Below are 17,807 nucleotides of genomic sequence, written 5' to 3' on the forward strand. Positions count from 1 at the left end.
AATAGAAAATAAACCTATCTAATCAAATTGAATCGAATAGAAAAGATTCGAATCGAATCGAATCGAATAATATAGAAAATAAACCTATCTAATCAAATTGAATCTAATCAAATTGAATAGGAAAGAATCGAATCGAATTGAATAGAAAAGAATCGAATCGAATAGAATAGAATAGAAAAAAATCTACTGAATCCAATCAATCGAATCGAATAGAGAAGAATCGAATCGAAACGAATCGAATAGAATAGAATAGAAAAAAATCAAATTGAATCAAATCGAAAAGAATCGAATCGAATAGAATAGAATAGAAAAGACTGGAATCGAATCGAATCGAAAGAATCGAATAGAATGGAATCAATTTGAATCAAATAGAATACAAAAGAATCGAATCAAATTGAATCAAATAGAATAGAAGAAAGAATCGAATCGAATCAATCGAATAGAAAACAATCGAATCGAATCGAATAGAAATGAAACTAATCAAATCGAATCGAATCAAATAGAAAAGAATCGAATCGAATTGAATGAAAAGAATCGAATTGAATCGAATAGAATAGAATAGAAAAGAATCGAATCGAATCGAATAGAATAGAATAGAAAAAAATCGAATCGAATTGAATCGAATCAAATAGAACAGGAAAGAATCGAATTGAATAGAAAAGAATCTAATCGAATCGAATCAAATAGAATAGAAAAGAATCGAATAGAATAGAATAGAATAGAAAAAAATTGAATCGAATAGAAAAGAATTGAATCGAATCGAATACAATAGAATCGAATAGAAAAGAATCAAATTGAATCGAGTCGAATTGAATAGAAAATAATCGAATCGAATCGAATAGAAAAGAATTGAATCGAATGAAATCGAATAGAATAGAATAGAATAGAAAAAAATCGAATCGAATCGAATAGAATAGGAAAGAATCAAATCGAATCGAATTGAATAGAAAAGAATCGAATCGAATAGAAAAGAATTGAATAGAATAGTATAGAAAGAAATCGAATCGAATAGAAAAGAATTGAATCGAATCAAATCAAATCGAATAGAAAAGAATCGAATAGAAAATCGAATCGAATAGAATCGAATAGAATCAAATTGAATCGAGTCGAATTGAATAGAAAGTAATCGAATCAAATCGAATAGAAAAGAATTGAATCGAATCGAATAGAAAAGAATTGAATCGAATTGAATAGAAAATCAAATCAAATTGAATAGAATAGAAAAGGATCGAATCAAATTGAATCGAATCAAATAGAATAGAAAAGAATCGAATCGAATAGAATAGAAAAGAATCGAATCAAATTGAATAGAATAGAAAAGGATCAAATCGAATTGAATCGAATAGAAAAGATTCAAATCGTTTCGAATTGTATCGAATCGAATAGATTAGTAGAGAATCGAATCGAATCGAATTGAATCGAATCAAATAGAATAGAAAAGAATCGAATCGAATAGAATAGAATAGAATAGAAAAGAAAATCAAATTTACTGAAATTTACATTACTTCAGTTACAGGAAAAAAAAACAGTTTACAACTTAACATCCTAGAAAGCCCCATATTAGAATGAGAACAGAGCCCAAGCCAGGGGCAGGAAGCCCCATATTAGAATAAAAACAGAGCCCAAGCCAGTGGCAGGAACCCCCATATACGAATGAGAACAGAGCTCAATGCCCTTGAAAGCCCCATATCGGAATGTAAACAGAACTTGAGAAATTCCTCCACCCCTCCTGGAGGTCCCCTAGACCAGCCCATAAAACTAATCTGAAACCCACCTCGGGGCCCAAGTCTCTGCTCTGCTGTGTCTGGTATACTTGGACCCAAGCTCGACCTTGTAAATAAACCCTCGTGTGTTTGCATCCCTGTCGGCTCCTTGGTGGTTTCTTGGATACGTAATCTTGGGCACAACAGGAGTCAGGATACGGGGGCGACAGTTTATGAGCTTAACTCTCAGAAGTAAGTATGCCTTGAAACCAGCTTACAACTAGACTAGCTACTATGGCAGTTGGTGGCTAACTCCGCTCCATGGTAGGAATTTCCTTGGCAAAAGCTGTTTTGAGGAGGAGGGGCAAGATGGCAAAACAGTAGGGTCCCCAAGTCACCTGTCCCCACCAAATTACCTAGATAACCTTCCAATCATCCTGAAAATCTATGAATTCGGCCTGAGAATTAAAGAGAGAACACCTGGAATTCTACAGTGAGAAGAGTTCGCGCTTCTATCAAGGTAGAAAGACGGGAAAAAAGAAATAAAGAAACAAAAGGCATCCAAGGGGGAGGGGCCCCGCGAGGAGCCGGGCTGAGGCCGGGGCGAGTGTCCCCAGGACAGGAGAGCCCCGTCCCGGAGGAGCAGGAGCTGCACCAACCTTCCCGGGTGGAAAGGCGCCCTCAGGGAGTTGGAGCAGGACCCCAGGAGGGCAGGGATGCCCTCGGGCTCCCGGGGACACTAACAGACACCTGCGCCCCGGGAGAGTGCGCCGAGCTCCCTAAGGGCTGCAGCGCACACTGCGGGACCCGGAGCAGCTCGGAGGGGCTCGGGCGGCGGCTCCGCGGAGGGGACTGCGGGGCGGGAGCCCGAATCCAACAGCGCAGGCCCCAGAAGCACAGGGCGCCGGGACACAGCCCAGGATCCGGCCTCCCCCGGGACAGGCAGAGGCCGGGAGGGCCCAGGACAGCAAGGACGCTCCTGCCCCAGCTGAGCAGATCAGCGGCCCCGCCCCGGAGCCTCCAGGCCCTGCAGACGGAGTTCCTGCCGGAGCTGAATCCAGGTTTCCAGAGCTGCCCCGCCACTGGGGCTGTTCCTCCTGCGGCCTCACGGGGTAAACAACCCCCACTGAGCCCTGCACCAGGCAGGGGCACAGCAGCTCCCCCAACTGCTAACACCTGAGAATCAGCACAACAGGCCCCTTCCCCAGAAGACCAGCTAGACGGAGAAGTTCCAGGGGAAGTCAAGGGACTTAAAGTATTCAGAATCAGAAGATACTCCACCGTGTTGGTTTTTTGTTGTTGTTGTTGTTGTTGTTTGTTCTTTTTTTGTTTGTTTTTGCTTTTTGATTTCTGTTTGCTTCCCCCACCCTTTTTTCTTTCTATTTTTCTTCTCTTTTTTTTTCTTTTTTTCTTCCTTTTTTCTTTTTCTTTTTCTTTCCTCTCTTTCTCTCTCTTTTTCGCCTTTTCCCAATACATCTTGTTTTTGGCCACTCTGCACTGAGCAAAATGACTAGAAGGAAAACCTCACCTCAAAAGAAAGAATCAGAAACAGTCCTCTCTCCCACAGAGTTACAAAACTTGGATTACAATTCAATGTCAGAAAGCCAATTCAGAAGCACTATTATAAAGTTACTGGTGGCTCTAGAAAAAAAGCATAAAGGACTCAAGAGACTTCAAGACTGCATAATTTAGATCTAATCAGGCAAAAATTAAAAATCAATTGAATGAATTGCAATCCAAACTAGAAATGCTAATGACAAGGGTTAACGAGGTGGAAGAACGAGTGAGTGACATAGAAGACAAGTTGTTGGCAAAGAGGGAAATTGAGGAAAAAAGAGACAAACAATTAAAGGACCATGAGGATAGATTAAGGGAAGTAAATGACAGCCTGAGGAAGAAAAACCTACGTTTAATTGGGTTCCTGAGGGCGCCAAAAAGGACAGAGGGCCAGAATATGTATTTGAACAAATCATAGCTGAAAACTTTCCTAATCTGGGAAGAGAAACAGGCATTCAGATCCAGGAAACAGAGAGATCCCCCCTAAGATCAATGAAAACCGTTCAACACCTCGACATCTAATAGTGAAGCTTGCAAATTCCAAAGATGAAGAGAAGATCCTTAAAGAAGCAAGAGACAAGAAATCCCTGACTTTTATGGGGAGGAGTATTAGGGTAACAGCAGACCTCTCCACAGAGACCTGGCAGGCCAGAAAGGGCTGGCAGGATATATTCAGGGTCCTAAATGAGAAAAACATGCAACCAAGAATACTTTATCCAACAAGGCTCTCATTCAGAAAGGAAGGAGAGATAAAGAGCTTCCAAGACAGGCAGGAACTAAAAGGATATGTGACCTCCAAACCAGCTCTGCAAGAAATTTTAAGGGAGACTCTTAAAATTCCCCTTTAAGAAGAAGTTCAGTGGAACAATCCACAAAAACAAAGACTGAATAGATATCATGATGACACTAAATTCATATCTGTCAATAGTAACTCTGAATGTGAATGGGCTTAATGACCCCATCAAAAGGCGCAGGGTTTCAGACTGGATAAAAAAGCAGGACCCATCTATTTGCTGTCTACAAGAGATTCATTTTAGACAGAAGGACACCTACAAGCCTGAAAATAAAAGGTTGGAGAACCATTTACCATACGAATGGTCCTCAAAAGAAAGCAGGGGTAGCCATCCTTATATCAGATAAACTAAAATTTACCCCGAAGACTGTAGTGAGAGATGAAGAGGGACACTATCTCATACTTAAAGAATCTATCCAACAAGAGGACTTAACAATCCTCAATATATATGCCCCGAATGTGGGAGCTGCCAAATATTTAAACCAATTACTAACCAAAGTGAAGAAATACTTAGATAATAATACACTTATACTTGGTGACTTCAGTCTAGCTCTTTCTACCCTCGATAAGTCTTCTGAACACAACATCTCCAAAGAAACGAGAGCTTTAAATGATACAATGGACCAGATGGATTTCACAGATATCTATAGAACTTTACATCCAAACTCAACTGAATACACATTCTTCTCAAGTGCACATGGAACTTTCTCCAGAATAGACCACATACTGGGTCACAAATCGGGTCTGAACCGGTACCAAAAAATTGGGATAGTCCCCTGCATATTCTCAGACCATAATGCCTTGAAATTAGAACTAAATCACAACAAGAAGTTTGGCAGGACCTCAAACACGTAGAGGTGAAGGACCATCCTGCTAAAAGATGAAAGGGTCAACCAGGAAATTAAGGAAGAATTAAAAAGATTCATGGAAACTAATGAGAATGATGACACAACTGTTCAAAATCTTTGGGATGCAGCAAAAGCAGTCCTAAGGGGGAAATACATCGCAATACAAGCATCCATTCAAAAACTGGAAAGAACTCAAATACAAAAAGCTAACCTTACACATAAAGGAGCTAGAAAAAAACAGCAAATAGATCCTACACCCTGCAGAAGAAGAGAGTTAATAAAGATTCGAGCAGAACTCAACAAAATCGAGACCAGAAGAACTGTGGAACAGATCAACGAAACCAGGAGTTGGTTCTTTGAAAGAATTAATAAGATAGATAAACCATTAGCCAGCCTTATTAAAAAGAAGAGAGAGAAGAATCAAATTATTAAAATCATGAATGAGAAAGGAGAGATCACTACCAACACCAAGGAAATACAAACGATTTTAAAAACATACTATAAGCAGCTATACGCCAATAAATTAGGCAATCTAGAAGAAATGGACGCATTCCTGGAAAGCCACAAACTACCAAAACTGGAACAGGAAGAAATAGAAAACCTGAACAGGCCAATAACCAGGGAGGAAATTGAAGCAGTCATCAAAAACCTCCCAAGACACAAGAGTCCAGGGCCAGATGACCTCCCAGGGGAATTCTATCAAACGTTTAAAGAAGAAACCATACCTATTCTCCTAAAGCTGTTTGGAAAGATAGAGATGGAGTACTTCCAAATTCATTCTATGAGGCCAGCATCACCTTAATTCCAAAACCAGACAAAGACCCCACCAAAAAGGAGAATTATAGACCAATATCCCTGATGAACATGGATGCAAAAATTCTCAACAAGATATTGGCCAATAGGATCCAATAGTACATTAAGAAAATTATTCACCATGACCAAGTAGGATTTATCCCCGGGACACAAGGCTGGTTCAACACCTGTAAAACAATCAATGTGATTCATCATATCAGCAAGAGAAAAACCAAGAACCATATGATCCTCTCATTAGATGCAGAGAAAGCATTTGACAAAATACAGCATCCATTCCTGATCAAAACACTTCAGAGTGTAAGGATAGAGGGAACATTCCTCAATATCTTAAAAGCCATCTATGAAAAGCCCACAGCAAATATCATTCTCAATGGGGAAGCACTGGGAGCCTTTCCCCTAAGATCAGGAACAAGACAGGGATGTCCACTCTCACCACTGCTGTTCAACATAGTACTGGAAGTCCTAGCCTCAGCAATCAGACAACAAAAAGACATTAAAGGCATTCAAATTGGCAAAGAAGAAGTCAAACTCTCCCTCTTCGCCGATGACATGATACTCTACATAGAAAACCCAAAAGCCTCCACCCCAAGATTGCTAGAACTCATACAGCAATTTGGTAGCATGGCAGGATACAAAATCAATGCCCAGAAATCAGTGGCATTTCTATACACTAACAATGAGACTGAAGAAAGAGAAATTAAGGAGTCAATCCCATTTACAATTGCACCCAAAAGCATAAGATACCTAGAAATAAACCTAACCAAAGATGTAAAGGATCTATACCCTCAAAACTATAGAACGCTTCTGAAAGAAATTGAGGAAGACACAAAGAGATGGAAAAAGAGTCCATGCTCCTGGATTGGCAGAATTAATATTGTGAAAATGTCAATGTTACCCAGGGCAATATACACGTTTAATGCAATCCCTATCAAAATACCATGGACTTTCTTCAGAGAGTTAGAACAAATTATTTTAAGATTTGTGTGGAATCAGAAAAGACCCCGAATAGCCAGGGGAATTTTAAAAAAGAAAACCATATCTGGGGGCATCACAATGCCAGATTTCAGGTTGTACTACAAAGCTGTGGTCATCCAGACAGTGTGGTACTGGCACAAAAACAGACACATAGATCAGTGGAACAGAATAGAGAACCCAGAAGTGGACCCTGAACTTTATGGTCAACTAATATTCGACAAAGGAGGAAAGACTATCCATTGGAAGAAAGACAGCCTCTTCAATAAATGGTGCTGGGAAAATTGGACATCCACATGCAGAAGAATGAAACTAGACCACTCTCTTGCACCATACACAAAGATAAACTCAAAATGGATGAAAGATCTAAATGTGAGACAAGATTCCATCAAAATCCTAGAGGAGAACACAGGCAACACCCTTTTTGAACTCGGCCACAGTAACTTCTTGCAAGATACATCCACGGAGGCAAAAGAAACAAAAGCAAAAATGAACTATTGGGACTTCATCAAGATAAGAAGCTTTTGCACAGCAAAGGATACAGTCAACAAAACTCAAAGACAACCTACAGAATGGGAGAAGATATTTGCAAATGACATATCAGATAAAGGGCTAGTTTCCAAGATCTATAAAGAACTTATTAAACTCAACACCAAGGAAGCAAACAATCCAATCATGAAATGGTAAAAAGACATGAACAGAAATCTCACAGAGGAAGACCTAGACATGGCCAACATGCACATGAGAAAATGCTCTGCATCACTTGCCATCAGGGAAATACAAATCAAAACCACAATGAGATACCACCTCACACCAGTGAGAATGGGGAAAATTAACAAGGCAGGAAACAACAAATGTTGGAGAGGATGCGGAGAAAAGGGAACCCTCTTACACTTTTGGTGGGAATGTGAACTGGTGCAGCCACTCTGGAAAACTGTGTGGAGGCTCCTCAAAGAGTTAAAAATAGACCTGCCCTACGACCCAGCAATTGCACTGTTGGGGATTTACCCCAAAGATACAAATGCAATGAAACGCTGGGACACCTGCACCCCGATGTTTATAGCAGCAATGTCCACAATAGCCAAACTGTGGAAGGAGCCTCGGTGTCCATCGACAGATGAATGGATAAAGAAGATGTGGTTTATGTATACAATGGAATATTACTTAGCTATTAGAAATGACAAATACCCACCATTTGCTTCAACGTGGATGGAACTGGAGGGTATTATGCTGAGTGAAGTAATCAGTCGGAGAAGGACAAACATTATATGTTCTCATTCATATGTGGAATATAAATAATAGATAAGGGAATATAAAGAAATGGAGAAGAAATGTGTGGGAAATATCAGAAAGGGAGACATAACGTAAAGACTGCTAACTGGGAAACGAACTAGGGGTGGTAGAAGGGGAGGAGGAGGGCGGGGGGTGGGAGTGATTGGGTGACGGGCACTGCAGGTTATTCTGTATGTTGGTAAGTTGAACACCAATAAAAAATAATAATAATAAAAAAATAAAAATTTAAATAATAATAATTATAAAAATAAAATAAAATAAAACAAGCCATTAGACATTACTGGGTTCCTCTTTGTATTCAAGAAAAATACATTCAGTCCTTCAAGGTAGTGATATTAATTAATTTAGTATAGAATTGGTAAGATTAAAAACTAAATACTGAACTTAAATTCGAGGCAAAGAATAATTGGTTATACACTGTTTTCAGTGAGATAATATTGAACAGCTTCTCTCTTTTAATAGTTATTGACCAATACAGAGGGTTTGTAATTAAGCATCACTTGAGTAGTTTTAACATTTGGTTCTATCTAATACCTAAATATTCTTGTATTAGTAATTCTTTTATATTACATATGTTTAACTTACATTTAATTTTCTTTATTTTATGGTGAGATGGTGTTAGTGGGAATAGTGGAGGCCAGAACTCCAAAAATCTGCTCTTCCATAAATGCTATGAGAACATAGCAAAAACTATCAAAGATTGACATTTTCAGAACTCTTGAAATTAACCAAATGTTTGCAACAATCTCAAAAGTGTTTATTCAAGAAAAGCCATTCACTCTTGTTAAAAACAGTGAACTTTGTAGTACTTTAACATGTTTCATTTCCTTTCCCCTCTCCACAAATCTGGAATAATTTGAAAACCAATAGCTTCACAATCATGGTGACCAACTGTGGCCTAGCAGTCTCTGGAGGGGATAGAAGGAATATGGAGCTCACTAGAAGTATTCTTCTGAGAGAATTGTGATTATTTGACTTTTCTGACAGTTTCTTGGAAATTTATCCTGAGTCAGACTTTACTTAGTACAAATAGCCTTTCTTGCCTGTCTGACCATTGAAGGTATGACAGAACATGCGCACAGAATTATTTAGAAAATCTGGGAGAACTATCAGTTCCAGGCATTTAAGTTAATCTCTGTACAATCATATGTTGACCAATAAGCTGAGAAGAGACTTTAGTTTCCACATGCAAATAAGTAAATACATACATACACACACACATACATACATATATACACAATCTTTACAGAATTAGTTTAGAAAAGTCACTAAAATCTAAAAACAAAAAGCAGCAGAGCAACAAGTATCGTGACCAAAAAACCCTAAGGAGAGAAAAAGAATCTGATTTTCAGAGCTGCTAAATTATATTAATTAAAGTGTCCAGTTTTCAACCAAAACCTATGAAACATGCAATACAACATGAAAGTGTGGATCATACATGAGCAAAACAAAACCAAACAAAACCCAGTAAATGGAAACTGTCTATATAAAGGAGTACAGATGTTAGACTTACTAAAAAAAAAAAAAAAAAAAAAAGACTTTAAATTGAATATCTTAAATGTGTTAAAGGAAATAAAGGAAACACTATGTATCCATTTTCTAGGGATGCCAATAACAAAATACTACCATTTGGGTTGCATGAAGTATGTACATTTATTTTTTAATTTTATTTAAATTCAATTAATTAACATATAAATTATTATTTGTTTCAGAGGTAGAGATGAGTAAGTCATCAGTCTTATATAATACCCTATAATACCCCATCATGTGCCCTCCTTAATGCCCATCACCCAGTTACCCCATCCCTCTACTGCTGCCCCTCCAGCACCCCTCAGTTTGTTTCCTATGAATAAGGGTCTCTGATGGTTTGTCTCCTCTGATTTCATCTTATTTTTTTTCTTCTCTTCCCCTATGATCCTCTGTTTTGTTTCTTAAATTCCACATATGAGTGAGGTCATATGATAATTGTCTTTATCTGATTGACTTATTTCCCTTAGCATAATATCCTTTAGTTCCATCCACGTTGTTACATATGTCAATATTTCATTTTTTTGAAGACTGAGTAGCCTTCGAACTGTGTTATCTATACTGTATCTTCTTTTTTTAAAAGATTTTATTTATTATTTATTCATGAGAGAGAGAGAAAGAGAGAGAGACGGGCAGAAGGAGAAGCAGGCTCCATGCAGGGAGCCCGACGTGGGACTCGATCCCGGGACTCCAGGATTGCGCCCTGGGCTGAAGGCAGGCACCAAAGCGCTGAGCCACCCAGGGATCCCCTATACTGTATCTTCTTTATCCAACCATCTGTCAATGGACATCTGGGCTCTTACCATAGTTTGGCTATTGTTAACATTGCTGCTATATAAACATTGGGGTGTAGGTGCCTTTCAGATCACTACATCCATATCTTTGGGGAAAATCTCCAGTAGCGCAACTACTGGGTGGTGGGGTAGCTCTATTTTCAACTTTCTGAGGAACTTCCATACTATTTTCCAGAGTGGCTGCACCAGCTTGGATTCCCACCAACAGGATAAGAAGGCTCTCCTTTCCCCAACATCTGTCATTTTCTGATTTGTTAATTTTAGCCATTCTGACTGTTATGAGGTGGTATCTCATTGTGGTTTTGAATTGTATTTTCCTTTTTTTTTTTTTTTATTGGTGTTCAATTTACTAACATACAGAATAACCCCCAGTGCCCGTCACCCATTCACTCCCACCCCCCGCCCTCCTCCCCTTCTACCACCCCTAGTTCTTTTCCCAGAGTTAGCAGTCTTTACGTTCTGTCTCCCTTTCTGATATTTCCCACACATTTCTTCTCCCTTCCCTTATTTTCCCTTTCACTATTATTTATATTCCCCAAATGAATGAGAACATATAATGTTTGTCCTTCTCCGACTGACTTACTTCACTCAGCATAATACCCTCCAGTTCCATCCACGTTGAAGCAAATGGTGGGTATTTGTCATTTCTAATAGCTGAGCATTTTTTCATGTGTCTGTTGGCCATTTACAACATAAATTTATTTTCTCCTAGTCTGAAAGCTGAATTTCCAAGATCAAGGCACCAGTAGGGTTGGCTTCAGATGATACCTTTCTCCTCAGCTTGAAGACAGCACTTTCTTATCATGTCCCTTACCTGGCCTTTCTCTGGAGAGAGTTAGGGGAAGGGGAAGAGAAGGGGGCCTCTGGTATTTCTCACTTTTTTATAAGGGTATCAATCCTATCACTTTAGGATCCCATCCTTATGATGTCATTTGACCTTAACCTCCTCCTTAAAGGTCCTGTCTCCAAATAAAATCACATTGGGAGTTAGGGTTTCAACATATAAATTTTGAGATAAAATATTTCAGTGTATAACATTATATGTAGTGAACTAAAAGAACATGTGAGGATAACATCTCACTGAATCGACTATATTTTATTAATAGAAATTATGAGACCAAATTAAAATTCAAGGCTTGAAAATGATAGTGATTGATGAAAACCTCACTGGAATTAATATAAGGGTAAATCTGAGCTCGCAAGAGAAAAAAATACTGAATTTTAAAAGAGGTCAGTTTTGAGGTTATCCAACCTGAAAAGCAGGAAAAAAAGTGATGAAAAATAAACAAACCCTAGAAACCTGTAGGAAACTATCAAGCACACCAACATCCACATAAGGAATCATAGGAGGAGAAGAGAGTGGTATAGATTTAGTATTTTAAAAAGTGGCCTAAAATTTACCAAATTTGATGATCAACATTAATCTACAGAGCCAAGAATTTCAATACCAATTTTGATAAGCACAAAGAAATTAATACCTCAGCATATCAAAATAAATCTGTTGACATATAAAGGAAAAAAGATTAAAAACAACCAGAGAGATGATTTATCACATTTGTTCTGAATTGAATTGTGTGTGCCCAAATCAAATTCTTCTGTTGAAGCCCTAATTCTTACTATGACTGATTTTAGAAATAAGTCCTTTAAGAAGGTAATTCAGGTTAAATGAGGTATAAGGGTAGAACCCTAACATAAGAGGACTGATGTCATTTTAATCAGAGGAAGAGACACTGGAATTCATAATTACAGAAGAAAGATCAGTGAGAACCAAAGGAGAATGCCTCCAAATGCAAGTGAGGGAGAAAAACTTCAGGAGAAATCCATCCTGCTGACACCTCAATCTTGAACTCTTAGCTTCCAGTATTATGAAAAATCTTTCTGTTCTCTCAGCCACATGATCTGTGGTATTTTGCTACAGCAGCCCTAATAAGATAACAGGACATAGAATTCTTAATATGACAAACAGCTGAATTTTCATCAGAAACCATGGATGTCAGAAATCGGTGAGGATACCTCAACAAAGAAGGTATAAAGATGGTAAATAAGCATATGAAGACATGCTCAATGCCACTGGCCATTGGGGAGTAGTAAATTAAGTAGGAGATAACATTATATTCTGTTAGAATAGCTGATTTTATTTAAAAAAAAACCTGACAACGTCAAATGCTGGTGAGGATGTAGAGAAGGAAGACCTTTCTTTGCTGGTAGAAATTGAAAACGCTACAGCAAATTTGGAAGGCCACTTGACAGTTCCTTATGAAGCTAAGCATAGGCTTACCAGATGCTCCAGCAATCACATTGATGGATATCTATCTTACACATTGGAAAACTTATGCTCATACAAAAATCTGCATGCAAATTCTGATAGAAGTTTTTTTCATGATCTCCAAAACTAGAAGAAATTACACTGTCTTTCATAAGTGAACAAGTAAAAATATGGTGGTAAATCCATACAATGATATCCTATTGAACAATAAAAAGAACTAGCTGCCAAGCCATGCAAAAACATGTATGAATGAATCTTAAATTCTTATGGCTACATCATGAAGGCCAATATAAAAAGGCCATATGTGGCCTGAGGCTTGTATATGATCTTCTTCAAAAGGTTAAACTATAGAGATTGTAAAATAGTTCAGTGGCTATCTGGAGTTTGTGTGTTATGGGAAAAATGTTAACCAGAGAAAGGATGAGGGACATTTTATGGTTATAAAACTGTCCCGTGTGATAGTTTAGTGGTAGTACATGACACTTGACAATACATTTGACATAGAGGTTTATAGTACAAAGTGTTCACATATCAATATATATGTATATTTAAATATATTTCTAAATATGTTATATATGTAGGAGGTTAAGGATTATAGGATGCAATGCAGAATGTATACTGTAAATGAACAATAAAGTAAAAGAACAGCATATTATGAGATGTGGGGTGTCAATTTTCTCACTGTTGGATGGGGAAGTTATAGATCAACAAGAAAAGAAAAAGGCAGGATTAGATTACCAAATTAGGATTATAGGTGGAGACATTAGTATAAAGTTGTTTAGCTTACTATTGACACATATGGTTACATATAGAAATATTTGCAGATATGTGCATATACACAGGTCAGTATACCCACGTGTCCTTGCTCTGTCAGCTGAGAGGACCTATAAGCAACAATAATACCTCAGTAGCAACAGACACATCTAGTTCCTAAACGTTGGTTCTAATACTATTCTCTGATCAAAAGAACATAGACTCCTTAATAAAATGGTGGATGCTAGTATTAAACTGGAAACATAGATGAGCCTTGAAGTATTTTGTGGTGTCAAAAAGTAAACACACACACACACACACACACACACACACACACACAGTATGTCAACAAGAGCCAACACGAAGTATTTCCAGTGGTCCAAACTGGAACAATTTGAGTAACAAAGATATATCAGATTATAACTCAAAGTATAAAATATTTATAAGTCTACAGTGATATAAATAAATGATTAAATATGTAAATAAGACAAAGAGAATGGACAAATCTTAAGGGTAGAATAATACCAAATATGCAGGTTCTCTGTAGGTGGCATGGAGATTTTGTCACTCTGCTCAGCTCCTTAATTGTGAACTGTGCATAGTGATTTCTTTTATAATTTGTGGCAGTATCCAAAAGTACATTATAGTGCCATGATTAAGTGTGACATACACAATATATAAAACAGAAACCTAATAAAAAAAAAACGTGTTCCAGGACTCTACTAGCACAAGTTATACTGATTCACTGTTTTTGTTTAATATCAACTTATTGCTTTCAGCCATTGTACACAGGGACATTCCAATAACCTAAAATTGGTAGGAATTCTTTATTTTTAGAGAAGAAAAGAGGTACTCTACCAGAAGATAGAATACCATTTACCGAGAACACTTTAAACTAGAATTCAGATGGAACAAAGATTGAAAATCTACAATATGTTTCATTAAAAGAAGAACAACTTTTCATTACAATGAGCAACTTCCAAGAATATTTGTATTATCTTCTATGGTAAAATGACAAGCACAGTCTTCAAAATAATCCCTAAGGCACAGTGAGAAAAGGAACATGAAAGTAAAATTAAGTAACCTGCTAATTTGGTATTGCTTTTATAAATGGCTTTATAGTCTTTACTTTTAATTAAAATACCAGGCTATGTACAGCTCAGAGCTAATCTCAAATTCTCTTTTTTAAATGTTAAAGTACAGAATATGCTTATTCCCCACAGTCGTTTTAATGACAAACGCTTATAATTATGATTTCCTGCCATCAGGGTGAAGCAGCATTCTATTCTTGCCAGCATACTGTGAATTATTTGTGTTTTCTGCAGGCTCAGGGCAAAGAAAAGGGTTTCATAAAAGCGCTTAATAAAGTTTTAGGTACATGAATACAGCATGGCTTGAAAGGCCAGAAAACATGAGCTAAGACACTTGTGTGGTAGAGTCTTTCCCCTGTATCTTCAAGCATGGTACAAATAGACACCATTCCACTCCAAGTCACTTCTATAAGTTTCTGGAAAATGTTTGAATAGAAAGTAAAAGGTATATATGTGAATACTGGGTAACAGATTTGAAAAAGTTCATCCAATCTATATGTCGTCTTGGAAAAAAAAAAAAGATTTTATTTATTTGAGAGGGAGCGAGCATGAGCAAGGGGAGGGGCAAAGGGAGAAGGAGAAGTAAACTCCCAGCTGGGCAAGGGGCCTGATATGGAGCTCTACCCCAGAACCTCCCCTGCCCCCTCTGAACTCAGTCCCAGGACCCAGGAACCATGACCTGAGCTGAAGGCAGACATTTAACTGACTGAACCACCCAGGCGCTCTTCCATTGTGTCTATCTTTTAAAACATACATCCCTGAAGGGTGCCCAATTAGCTCAGTTGGTTAAGCACCTGCCTTTGGCTCAGGTCCAGATTCTGGGGTGCTGGGATGGAGCCTGGCAGGGAGGGGCAAGGGAATCAAGCTCTCTGTTGGGCGGGGAGCCTGCTTCCTCTCCCCACTGCTCATGCTTTCTCTTTCCCTCGCTCTCTCTCTCTCTCTCAAATACATAAATAACATCTTTAAAATATACACCCCTGAGAAGTTTAGGACAGCACAGGATATTCTAGGCAAAATTCACATGGGGAGGGATGGATTTTTCAATAATACCTAACATTCTAATCCTATTACAATAATTGATTCCTGATAATTTTCAGCCACAGAAATTTCATCATAGAATGATTGGCTAATTAGCTAATTGCTAGATATCTAATGTGCCAAACAGTGGGCCAGACATTGAGACTACAAAGGAGAGTAATGGTGTATTTAAGATACCATATTACAAACTATTGCTTACTTTAAAGAATTTATTTATTTTAGAAAGACAGATGGAGAGAGAGAGAGAGAGAGAGCAGAGGGAGGGGCAGAGGCTGAAGGAGAGAGAGAATCCAAGCCAACTCCTCACTGAGCAGGGCTCGATCTCACAACCCTGAGATCATGACCTAAGCTGAAATCAAGACTTGGGGCCTAACCAACTGAGCCCCCAGGCCAACTCTTAAGTATACTTTAAAAACCAAATAACTAGGGGTTTCCGGCAGCTCCGGCTAGTTTAAGGCACGCGTGGTGCGGCCGGCCTGGCCCTCGGCCTCTGCTCCCCGCCACGGACCTCGCCGGCATGGATCCCCGGCCAGCCCGCTGCTGTCCGCTGCACTCCTGCTGCTCTCCGGCTTCGGCGCCGCGCACCACGACACGCCTGCCAACTGCACCCACCCTGAGCTGCTGGGCACGTGGGTCTTCCAGGTGGGCCCCGCGGGGTCCCGCAGCGTCAACTGCTTGGTGATGGGACCACCAGAAAAAAAAGTAGTGGTGCATCTTGAGAAGTTGGACACGGCATATGATAATTTTGGCAATACGGGCGATTTTACCATCATTTACAATCAAGGCTTTGAGATTGTGTTGAATGACTACAAGTGGTTTGCCTTTTTTAAGTATAAAGAAGAGGGTCACAGGGTCACCAGTTACTGCAACGAGACCATGACCGGATGGGTGCATGATGTGCTGGGCCGGAACTGGGCTTGTTTCACTGGAACCAAGATGGGAACTACCTCTGAAAAAGCGAAGGTGAACACAAAACACATTGAGAGGCTCCAGGAAAACAATTCTAATAGGCTCTACAAATACAACTATGAGTTTGTGAAAGCGATCAATACCATTCAGAAGTCTTGGACTGCAACCAGATACATAGAATATGAGACTCTCACCTTGAGAGACATGATGAGGAGAGCTGGTGGCCGGAAAATCCCAAGGCCTAAACCCACACCACTGACTGCTGAAATACATGAAGAGATTTCACGTTTGCCAACATCATGGGACTGGAGAAATGTTCGTGGTACCAATTTTGTTAGTCCTGTTCGAAACCAAGCATCTTGTGGAAGCTGCTACGCATTTGCATCTACAGCTATGTTGGAAGCAAGAATCCGTATACTAACCAACAATACTCAGACTCCAATTTTGAGTCCTCAGGAGATTGTCTCTTGCAGCCAGTATGCTCAAGGCTGTGAAGGTGGCTTCCCGTACCTCATCGCAGGAAAATATGCCCAAGATTTTGGGTTGGTGGATGAGGCCTGCTTCTCCTACGCAGGCTCTGATTCTCCATGCAAACCAAATGACTGCTTCCATTACTACTCCTCTGAGTACCACTATGTGGGAGGTTTCTATGGGGCCTGCAATGAAGCCCTGATGAAGCTTGAGCTGGTCCGTCACGGGCCCATGGCAGTTGCTTTTGAAGTCTATGATGACTTCTTCCACTACCAGAAGGGAATCTATTACCACACTGGCCTGAGAGACCCTATCAACCCCTTTGAACTCACTAATCATGCTGTTTTGCTGGTGGGCTATGGTACTGACTCAGCCTCTGGGATGGATTACTGGATTGTGAAAAACAGCTGGGGCTCTAGGTGGGGTGAAGATGGTTACTTCCAGATCTGCAGAGGAACAGATGAATGTGCAATTGAAAGCATAGCAGTGGCAGCCACACCAATTCCTAAATTGTAGGATATGGGTCCTGGCATTTCCTGTTGACCACCATTAGTCACGAAAGGGGGTCAATTTATTCAGACCGAAAACTTTTATAGCAGCAATTTCAGATTACAGATAGATTCCTATGAAGATTTTTGCCTTTAAAATTAAAATTGCCTTTGATTTAAATATACCTTTCCATTAACCACTGGCCTACTTTATAGCTACGTAGTAATAAAATGCAGGATTCTGTTCATTATTTTGATTCAAATATAGTATATTTTTTAAAGTCTTTGGGAGAACAGACATTTTTAAAATATAAAAGTCACAAGAAAAATGGCAAAAAAAAAAAAAAACCAAATAACTATGTGGTGAGAAAAATAGTTAAAATTTATCCTATTTTCTTCCCATAAACAAATAAAATATCATATGCTTACCATAGGGTACATGGCTTCCATATGAACTAGTTTTTCAGAGAAATGGCTGGCGATTTCTTAGC

The 17,807-nt window shown here is 39.0% G+C and overlaps 1 protein-coding gene across 1 annotated transcript; it reads left to right on the top strand.

Annotated features, from left to right (window-relative positions):
• Positions 1 to 11,442: 11,442 nt before the first annotated feature.
• LOC112662681 (dipeptidyl peptidase 1-like) lies at positions 11,443 to 17,567 on the top strand. Its single transcript, XM_035710154.2, has 2 exons — positions 11,443 to 11,484; positions 15,899 to 17,567. Exons 1-2 carry the CDS (start codon positions 11,443 to 11,445, stop codon positions 17,342 to 17,344), a joined length of 1,488 nt encoding a protein of 495 aa, XP_035566047.1. The 3' UTR covers positions 17,345 to 17,567.
• The last annotated feature ends 240 nt before the right edge of the window (positions 17,568 to 17,807 follow it).

This window comes from Canis lupus, chromosome 34 (genome assembly GCF_003254725.2).
Source record: "Canis lupus dingo isolate Sandy chromosome 34, ASM325472v2, whole genome shotgun sequence".
In the NCBI taxonomy this organism is placed as follows: Eukaryota; Metazoa; Chordata; class Mammalia; order Carnivora; family Canidae; genus Canis; species Canis lupus.